The sequence below is a fragment of the Macrobrachium rosenbergii genome, chromosome 52 (genome assembly GCF_040412425.1).
Source record: "Macrobrachium rosenbergii isolate ZJJX-2024 chromosome 52, ASM4041242v1, whole genome shotgun sequence".
Classification (NCBI taxonomy): domain Eukaryota; kingdom Metazoa; phylum Arthropoda; class Malacostraca; order Decapoda; family Palaemonidae; genus Macrobrachium; species Macrobrachium rosenbergii.
This window is the reverse complement of record NC_089792.1, coordinates 10,024,703-10,035,757: the sequence shown is the minus strand read 5'-3', so window position 1 is coordinate 10,035,757 and position 11,055 is coordinate 10,024,703. Positions and strand designations below refer to the sequence as shown.

Genomic DNA, 11,055 nt, shown 5'->3' with positions numbered 1-11,055 from the left:
ATCTAGATAGTACTCTGATGAGGACAGATGAAATTTGCCTCACTTTGATGTCTCTAAGTCCAAGTTCCTCTCTATCTCTTAACCTTACATTCCTTCTTCCTTTGAAATAATGTTTGTGAAGTCAAACTTGAATTTGATTCATTAACTTCTGAAAATGATGTCAAAAGTAGCAGGTTCAGGAAGGATCACATGATGGGCCTAAGTAAGTCTACTTGGGAGAAGTTTGGCATACAGTTTGTGCTGCCTATACTTTTATAAGCAGCTCCAAATTTAGATGGCCCCTCCTTTAAGAAGCCTTGTTCTTATATCTGGTGCTATTCACACTATTCTTTTAGACAGTTTTGAATTAAATGCTTTCCATCTCATTAATCACCAAAATCTCACAGTCAACTGGAAACAACCCAACACAAACACACATACACACAATGCTGTTCTGTGGCTATTGTTTTCAGCACCATACTCATAAGCTTCCTGATCATGTGGTGCCTCCTAGTCCCTCTTCCTTGTGAACATTACATTCAAAAATTACAGGGGCATTGTGTCCAAGATGAAAAATTGTAGTTTATCTGCTTTAATCAGTTTTCCATGCCACTCACTTCCAGAATGTGGAATGCTCTGCTTTCATGCCATTTGCCTCCTCTTATGTGGGCTTCTTATGTAAAAGCAGTCTTAGCTGTCACTTCTGCCTGTCCACTATAAAAAATATGTACTGTATAATTACATGAATGTTTAGTTATGTAAAGAGGATTAAAGCAAGTCACACATTAACTGTCACTTCCGGGTGTGGATAAGCATCAAAGGACTATAGAAAAAAACAAATATCATAGTAATTCTTCAATGATTATTTAAGTGCCTGTGCTTCTGTCAAATAAATAAATTCACATACTAGAAACGGGGTTGTTATTCTCAACACTGAACTAAAACTCCAGCCTGAGAAATAAATTCATGAAGTGGTACAAAAAACAAAAACCCTGCAATGGTTCACAAACAGCACCTGATGAAAGTAAATACCACCTCAATGAAAAAATAGTAGATGAAAGATGGGCACATGAAAGATGGGCACAGAAATAACAGCTGGAAAAAACCCTATGTCAAAGCATAGGAAACAACTTCTTCCAGAACCAAATGATGGGATTTAGCAACTGACAAAGGGTGCATATCTTAGTTGGGCTGATTTAAATCATAAACCAAATATTGCTTGCTGCACCTGGCCTGATCTCTCCATTTTGAGTGTGTGTAACAGGTCTTTGCTTAGTAAAAAAAAAAAAAAAAGGGTTTGTAATTTGTATGGACAGTTTGGTTAATAAATAAAGTTTTTCACTCACATCTCACATGCTGACTTATAAATAAAAGCAACTGGGTTTCTTAAATACCCATAAATTCCATGAGAGTGAGCTTAACAGTGTCAAAGGATACCAGTAACACGTAGATACAGTGATTTCCCAAAACAGTAGTTAACGTAACACGAAAAATTTAGCATAAATGTAAATACATATGCATGTAAATGATTGAGAATGTATAATTATATATATATATATATATATATATATATATATATATATATATATATATATATATATATATATGTATGCAATATATATATATATATATATATATATATATATATATATATATATATATATATATATATATATATATATATATATATATATATATATATATATATATATATATATATATATATATATATATATATATATATATATATATATATATATATATATATATATATATATATATTATATATATACATATGTATATATACATATTGTATATGTATATAGAGTTTACAAAACAAAAGATGCACATCATAATGCAGGAAACAATATTGTAAAAAAATTTGTACTACTATTAGAATCATATGACATCTATAAAAATGAAATAAAACTTCCATAAGTGTTACTTTAGTATAAGCTATAACAATAATATTATTGGCATATCTACACTACATAAGCTTGAAGATATGATAACCCTCACTTTATTAATGAATAATGCCATACATCATATTAACGAATGATATAAAGTTTAAACTGATTCCTTTGTGCTCCACAGTATGTACTTTTGATAACACTACCAACAGTAACCATAGTCACGCTGCACAGCATTTTGTAGATGTACAAAAAAAAAAATTTTCTCCAGTCAAAAACACCTGTAACTGACTTTAGTAACGTGCATTCACTCAGGATAATTTCCTGCAAATGACCATGGAGAATTATAGTAGCCTTTAATACCAAATCTACTTAAAGCACTTTCTACCTCTGGCACATTTCCATGTCGAATGCCGGAGAAATTTCTCTGCAGGTTTTCAATATACCTTAGGGAGTCCAGATTTCTAGCATTGTAATCTGATAAAGATGACTGACTGTACAGAAAAGCTCTCCTTGATTCAGATTCTTCTAGTGATGAAGAGTTCTGAGAATCATTACCTGATGTGGGATGTTTTTTGACAGTATGTCCTGAGGTTTTATCACTATTCGTGGAAGTCTTTGAGGCATCTCCTATTAACTCCCCTGACTGTTCTGAAACACTTTTGACATTATTCTGCTGACTTTTCTCACCAGTCTTTACAACATCCGATTCTTTCACTGACGGTTCTGCACAGGTCTGGCTGCTACTCTTCTCAGTAGTCGTTTCTGACGGTTCCTTTGCCTCGCCACCACTTGCTTTAAGAACGGCCTCCAGCTTTTTTCTCTCATCACACAACTGTTTTTGACTAACAGGTGTTGTTTCCAGAAGAGATGGTTCTTGTGTTTGAGTGCTACCTGGGAATTCTGTGTTTTTCAACTACCTTTAGCTCTGTATATGTAGCTTGCACTTTATTCTGACCATGCAGTTCATCTATGTTACTAACTGAAGCAGCAACCTTATTCTGATTGTTTGGTCTTTTACTACTTTCTTTTGACAAAGCATGTGCAATGGCAACTTTCTTTGGACTATAGTCTACATACTTTTTAACTTCTGAGGGAGCTGAGGCTCCAGATGGTTGAGCTGTTTGTGTGTCAAATTCATAGGGTCTTTCATTTAAGCCACTGCTCTCAGACACTAAAGATGTGTTACACTGTTTATCAGAAGTAGTACAGTCCTCCTCCAACCTGGTCAGTTTTAGAAGCCTTAGCCTGTCAAATTCATCAGCCTTCTGCAAGCTGTCTAAATTATACAATGACATATTATCATCCTGAATGTAAGACTGAGCATCGTACCCAGACAGAGACTGCTCTTCTTTCAAGAACACAGAAACATTTCCATCAGAGCCCAACTCACCCTTTCCATGAAGAATTTCACATTCATTACATTTAAAACCCCCAAAGCGATTGTTCTTGACAGCTTTGTTAATTTCAGACAGCTTTTTCAGAAAAATCTTATGGCACTGACAGCATTTATATGATCTCTCTCCATGCTGCTTCATGTGCTGATTTAGTATGCTTCTCTGGGAAAAAGATTTGCCACACTCCAAGCAGTGAAAAGGACGTTCACCAGTGTGCGTTCTCTCATGCTGTGTTAAATAAGCTTTCTTATTGAATGCCTTACTACAAACATTACAGACAAAAGGTTTCTCACCGCCATGAATTTTCTCGTGCTCCCTTAAAGCTCCTTTCAATGCAAATGCTTTACCACACTCCAAGCATTTAAAAGGTTTGCGGCCACTGTGTCTCTTCAAGTGTTGTACTAAATTACCCTTCAGATTAAAAGCCCTGCTGCATAAGTTGCACTTGTGAGGCTTAAGCCCAGAATGCACTCGCATGTGCTGAACCAAATAGCTCTTCTTCAGGAACAATTTGTTACACTGCATGCAACTGTAAGATTTTTCATCAGTATGAAGCTTTATGTGCTGGGCTAAATTTCCCTTCAAGGAAAAGGCTCGGTTGCAGTGAGGGCATACAAAGGGTTTTTCTCCTGTGTGAACTCGCATATGCTGGTCAATATAGCCTTTTTTCAAAAAGCCCTTCCCACAGTCAGGGCAGTGGTAAGATTTTTCCTCAGTGTGCAACATCATGTGCTTTGTCAGGTTTCCTTTCAGAGAAAATGCTTTACCACATATTTCACATTCATGAGGTCTCTCGCCAGTATGGATGAGCATATGACGATTATAGTCAGCTTTACTGATGAAAATTTTTCCACAAAAGCAGTCAAAGTGCTTTGCATGGCTTGGGGAATAGAAATGAGGTTTCTTGTTATGAACCGGAGAGTCCTGACTGTCCGAATCCATTACTGTCTGAGGATAGAGGGTTTCATATTCTTGAGTACCGTCCAAGTAATCGCTGGAATTCATGGTAGCTGCTATGGACACAGTACTGAATATGCTGAAGGATGGGTGGAACATAAATTTCTCTACAAAAGATCACTGTTACATAATAATACTTCAACGTCCCCTTTATACTTGACCTCTACATTTTAGAAGCCAAGAACGCAGCAGCTGTACTCCACATGTACTTGCTCTACAGAATGGTTCAGCTCCCAAAACTAATCTCTTGAACTGATAATACCTGAAAAGTGAAAACATTTAAATAAAATCGATTTGAATATTATATGTGGTAAACAAACAAGCACATACTACATGCCTTAAAAGTGGTAGACAGTATTCATGTAAAATAATTTTGGATATTTAAGTCTATAAAATTTTTTAATGGTCTGACACTTTATAACATACATGCCATAATCAATTTGGATCAAAAGTTTTAAACTCCAAAGTATATCAAGATTGGTATACAGCAGTCTACATGTTATAACAGAATTTATTACCTATTCTCAATCTGCCTTTTTAATCAACCATCTATAAGTCGTGAGACAAATATGAGAAACTATTCAGGAAGTAATCTTAGCCATGTATTTAATTGCAAATGATTTTAAGAAAAATAACAAACACTGTACGAGATGAGCAGACACCTCTCCAGGCTGCCAGCCTTCAATAGCAGTTTAAACTAAACAGATGAAACTGTGAACTTGAATAATTAAAAGAAAACACTTTACAGATGATTTTCTAGTGCAACTGTAAAAAAGCACAAACCAATTATGTTCTAACAACAAAATGTTTCTTCATTCCTCTTATATCTTAATACCTATTAGAGGCTGACAACTTGAGTGCATGGGCAAGACCTCCTCCACTATTGTCAATCTCTTGCCTCAAAAATCAAATGACCTAACTCTTGAACTGTCTGTGGACCAAAGAGTTTAATAATCAGATGGGTTGGAACTTAAAATCTGCTAAAATATTGTGTACATAAACAGTTATACACTATTTACCTTTGTTCATTTCTACTATTTAGGCGAAGTGGGAGGAGCATGGTAATTTATCTGATTTAACTTAAGAGAAGCCAATGCCTGTTACCATATGACTGGAGTAGTACAATGAAAGCAGAAATCAAGATTCAATGCAACATCATTTCCATCCAAAGATGTGTTGCTTTCTTATTTTTTTACTTTCATCTTTTCTATTCCAATTTTCACTCAATGTAGGAACAGAATCTCCTTTGGGCAGGTATGAGAGAGAAATGTTTTAGTAGTTTCATTAAAACTACAGCTGGACCTTCTTACACAAAAGGGTTAGGTTTTCAGTCCCCCTGAATACAAAATTTTCATGTGTACAAAGCACCTAACCTTACCTACCATATGCTAGGCTAAAACTGCAGTCTATATCTCTGTAAGAAATTGAGAGAATATCTGCTGAAGGAACCCAAAATCAAATACTGTACATTCTTCAAAATATCTTTGAAAACAAAAGTGGCCAAAAAAATATTCCAACTGATATTCTATCTATAAGTGTAGCCTTGATTATATTGCTACAAGAGCTAAGAATGTTCATATTTAGTCATATTGTGAGGTTAGAAATTAGGAAAATAAATACTGAATAAAAACAAATTAATTTTTTTACAAAATCACTCCAAAGGCCAGAGACTATACCTTATGCATTAATTGTGAGAAACAGCAAAAAACATGCAATTAACTGCAGTGTCCTACATTTTTTTATACTGTGCGCTGTCATAAAAACCCATCCACAATACAGCACAGTGTGTCACCGACTTACAGCGGATTTGATCTTACGGTGCTTTTTCAGCACCGTTAACGGTGTTTTACAGTGACAAAGTCATGGTGCTGTAAGTGCCGTTGATGGTGCTAACGGCAAGAATAGGCATCAAGTTAACGGTGCTTATGGCGCTGTAACTTGATACAACAACAAGTTACAGCACCAAACATCAAGTAATGGTGCCATAAGTGCTGTTAAAGTGCCAATAACGGAGAAACACCGACTTATGGAGGAAATCAACTGGAACAGATCCCCGAATTTTAATGTAAGTCGAGGACTATATGAATTGTCAATCATGATGGGAAATACTGAATCTCAAACTGAATCTCTTATGTAAACAATAGGACTATGTCACAGGTTTCTGTGACTCATTCCACGTTCTCAGCCTACATCAGTAAATTTTTTGGCTCAACATTTGATTTAACATAGAATTGTAAACAGAACATACAATTACAAAAAATATAGACTAAGTAAAAACCAGTATAAACAACAAAACTTGTGAAGTTCTGTACTCACCATAATCTGTGTCCATAACACATTCAATTGTCCAAATATCTTACAAAAGGGATCCAAGCGATGTGGTATTGAAAATCGCTCAACGTATCACTGAAAGAAATCGGAATATGCCATGGTAATCTTTCTGCGATCATCTGATGGTGACTGACACCATGCTAGGTAAGGCAAAAGTGATGTAAACTGTTATTCACACTTACTCAATGTCTTTCTTAACTACAAAATACTATTGTCTCTTAGGCACTTCTCAATTCTTAACTGCACACTACATAACCATATATGAATGGTTAATGTATCATCTGTAAATATATCACATTATATACCTTCAAGCACAGTCAATTTACATATCTTGTCCACATGGCAGACGGAGGAATACTGTACTGCTTACATACAGGCCTAACATTCATTACGAAAAAACCAAAGTCAAATGCTAACTTCATATTCAGACACCAGGTACTAATTGTGTGTACTGCAAGAGATGAAGCAGATATAACAAGGGCTCCCATACCCACAGAAATTCACAAATAACATTTAGCATACTGACCTAGGGTACTTCTCCAATAAACAGGCACCTAGGAATTCAGCAAAAGACATCCTATGCACACCACACAAACCATTCACAATGACAAAGATGAAAACATGTGGAACTGTCTCTCTCTCTGTCTCTACCTAGTCCTTTTATGCATTCAGTAGGAAACAAGTACATGAACACAAAGAAATGGAATAGAGGGATAAAAATGATGTACTGATCAATTGTCTCAGGTCACTTGAGTCATTCCCATCTTATTGAAAATAAAAATAAAAAATTAATTTACTAGTATGTTATGAAGAAAATAAGTAAAGCAATGACAACTATTTTTCTTGAAAAATGTGTAACATTTTAGCTGCTTGAAGAAACATGCTGTATATACTGTATATAGATAAATTTTGAAAAAACAAATTCACTGAAAAGCACTGCAGTTTCTGTACATCATTTACCAATATTAAGACTTCCAAGGTTAAGCTTGGTAATGTATAAAACAATCAATAAACAACCCAGTTTATCATATTTCATTAGTTAAATTTGAAAACAAATTAGCCCATAGTAAACCAAAACGACCATGAACATGTAGTATGTTTTAGATGTTGCCACTTTTCTCAGTTTTGGTTCATATAACCTTAAACTAAGTTGGGGTATAGTGTAGATGTGGCAGCCAAGTTACCACTTCTTCCATATACCAGGTCAGAAAGGGTGAACAACTTGACGCTATTGTTCTGCGCATCTGGCTGTGAAGACATGAAATGAGCACAGGACTTGAAATTTGATGACAAGTAAAGGATGATTTATAGTAAAAAAAAAAATAAATAAATAAATTAAAAACTGAAACCATACATTAAACTATTCTAATCACAGGGTAGCATTAATGTGATTTAGTTTCTAATCATCAAATTGAATTATATAAATTTCCAAAATCTAGCCCAGACTCACTAATAAAATTAATGATAAAATGAGAAGAAAAAACAGTTATTGACTCTTCATGAGATGGTTTATTATAGATTAAGTAGGTTTTGTCCTGGAATGGTTGTTTGCTTCTGGGATAAGTAGAATTTTATGACTGGATTAAAGAACCTTGAACTGAGGGAAGCAGATTAACATTAGTCAAATTATACGTCAGGAAGAAGTTTGGCACCTTAGCTAATGACAGCCATGTTCATGACACCCATTTTGTAGTCATTTTGGTTTGACTACAGTCTTGTAATTGGGTGGAAACATTTTAAATTATTAATTACAACATGTCAGCCATAAAGCATTAGCCATAAAGCATTACAATTTATTCCTCTCCTACACATTGTCAAAGGTCTACTTAGGCTACCTAACAATGATGAAGTATTAACAATTTCCTACTTATACCAAGTTCTCTACATCTTCCATTTTTCTCATCTCTTTCTGTCTCTCACACGAAACCTTTCCTGATTACTGGAGAGCGTCATATTCTCTCTCTCTCTCTCTCTCTTTCATGTACAAAACCACCAAAATGGTAGTTCAGAAATAACTTGCTCCTATGCAGTACATTGGCAAACTTACATTGCATTAACCAAGACTCAGCACAATCAATACCCTTGTGAAAAAATAAAATTAACATGAATGACGTTTTAACACTTAATGCCATTCAAATTATCCATTTCTTTTTCTTTTTAACTATTTCCTAGGATGTTTTGCTGCATATTTCAAGTAATACTGAATAATGCAAGCATGAGGAGATACATTTGTTGCTTTTTACCACAGGCTACACCATCACATAATGGTACATGAATATTGCAAAACCCTTAGTATTGACATGTCTTCATTTCTAGTACAAACCATCATTTCTGTAAACATTTTACTTTGCTATAAATTAACATTAAGACCTAATATACATCAGTACAAGTCGTTTAAGCTCGCAGGTCTGTCTAATACTTTGAACTGCATAATTCTAAATATTGCATCATTACAAAACCTTTATCCCAGTAATGAGGAAAGGATAAGCTGACAAAATAATGGCAGCCTATATATTTTAATAAAAATGTTATTTTAAAAGGGGAGAACTGACAAAAATATGGATAGCAGCTAAATTACATTGTACATATCTCAAATTCAGCTATTAACAAAAGATAACATGGTAGGTTTCAATGTCAAAAGTTTTCACACTGCTGGGTATTTAAAAATTTGGTTTGACATATCAAACTAATGGGATTTTTATGAGGTGTCAATTGTAGCCTATTGTGATTTAGAAACTGGGACGAGCACAGAACAACGGGAACAGGTTTTGCAGAAGAAAACAAGGCAGCCTCTCCTAGAATGCCATGTCCTGACCCAATCAGACCTTACCTTCCTAACCTCAATTAGGGTGCAGTGCCCTGACTGGCCAGGGGGGGTTTCTCCCCTCCTGGAACCCCCCACAAGAAAGTTAGAGCCTGATCCTGTCGTCCTGCAAACTAGATAATCAGGATAGGAACATCGAAATAAACCTACGACTCTTACGGTGTGTCAGCTACATTGGCCCAGACTACAAGCCTACACTGGCCTCGGGTAAACAAACTGCCATCATCCTGGATATACAAGCTCAGTGTGGCGTGTGTTTAGGTTAGCCTGAGCTCCTAATAACACGATAAATTAGAATCTCTACACCTGAATGACACAGCCAAGACCTAAAGGCTACCGTAAGATTCGTATTAGAGCAAATGACAGGGGCAGGGCATCGACTAAGTTATGCCTGCCGTTACCTAACGCACTGATATTGACCTTAGAAGACAGGCACAACCTTCTGAATAAAAAGGCAAGACTCTTACGTACTTAAAGAAAGGCTGTAACTATGTAATATATAAGAAATCATAGGGCAATTAGACCTACAAATACCCTCAGCAATATGTAAACAAACCTAACATGGAGTTTGGCAAGTCTGTGGACATCACTGCAAACTTGATTACCGCTTCATTTTCACATTTTGCTCCGTGACAGTCACTCTTTAATCAACTTTTCTAGTTAGGAGATTACTACTTACTCGTATAAATGCGCCAAGAAGAGAAATATCGGAGAATAGTTCTAATTTCATCGAATATTCCCAGTGTTGACAGACGCTCTCAGAGGAGAAAATCGACTTTGTTTTGCTTCGGCAATGGAAACAGTGTTCCCAACTCATGAGTACCTTCACGAACTCTCGTTTATTTTCCAAGTTTGTCAATGAATCTGTGCTTTCATGACGGTTAATGATTTAATAATAAATATTTTATGAAAATTAGTTTTAGATTGGAATCATTTGCAAGAAAACAAGTCACGTTATTTATTCCAACCAGCGCGAAGATGTGGCAATACTGCATGGGAGCTCTAAGCAAAATCTGTTCATTATGGTTATTTCCGTAATAGCGTCAAGACCCTTCTACCTGATTAAGGTTTCAGTGCGAGCCTTTAGCTACAAGGTGAATATATACGCTCAAAATTCAGTTTAATCATCGCCTTGATGCTGTATACCAGTTGTGTGGTAATCTTGATTAATCAACATTCATATTATACTGAACTTGCAATGCCATGAAAATATTTTGGAGCCTTCTTGCTCTGAACATATGCTTGATAATCCAGTTTATATATATATATATATATATATATATATATATATATATATATATATATATATATATATATATATATATATATGTCTATATATATATACAGTATATATATATATATATATATATGCATATGTATATATTATATATAATATATATATATATATATATATATATATATATATATATATATATATATATATATATATATATATATATAATATACATACATATATATATATATATATATATATATATATATATATATATATATATATATATATATATATATCTTTGTCAGATTTGCTACATGATATTATGTTTTTATGAGACTGAAACAGTAAGATTTGCCTACTTACTGACGTAGAATCCAGGGTATGTTCCCAGATAGCATCTAATTATTTACTCATTTTGAT

The 11,055-nt window shown here is 34.6% G+C and overlaps 1 protein-coding gene across 1 annotated transcript; it reads right to left on the bottom strand.

Annotated features, from left to right (window-relative positions):
• Window positions 1-1,979: 1,979 nt before the first annotated feature.
• Window positions 1,980-10,199, bottom strand: LOC136833674 (gastrula zinc finger protein XlCGF57.1-like). The gene is made up of 3 exons (XM_067095844.1): window positions 10,078-10,199; window positions 6,560-6,649; window positions 1,980-4,505 (listed from the first exon to the last, which is right to left on the bottom strand). Exon 3 carries the CDS (start codon window positions 4,340-4,342, stop codon window positions 2,780-2,782), a length of 1,563 nt encoding a protein of 520 aa, XP_066951945.1. The 5' UTR covers window positions 4,343-4,505; window positions 6,560-6,649; window positions 10,078-10,199; the 3' UTR covers window positions 1,980-2,779.
• Between the last annotated feature and the right edge of the window lie 856 nt (window positions 10,200-11,055).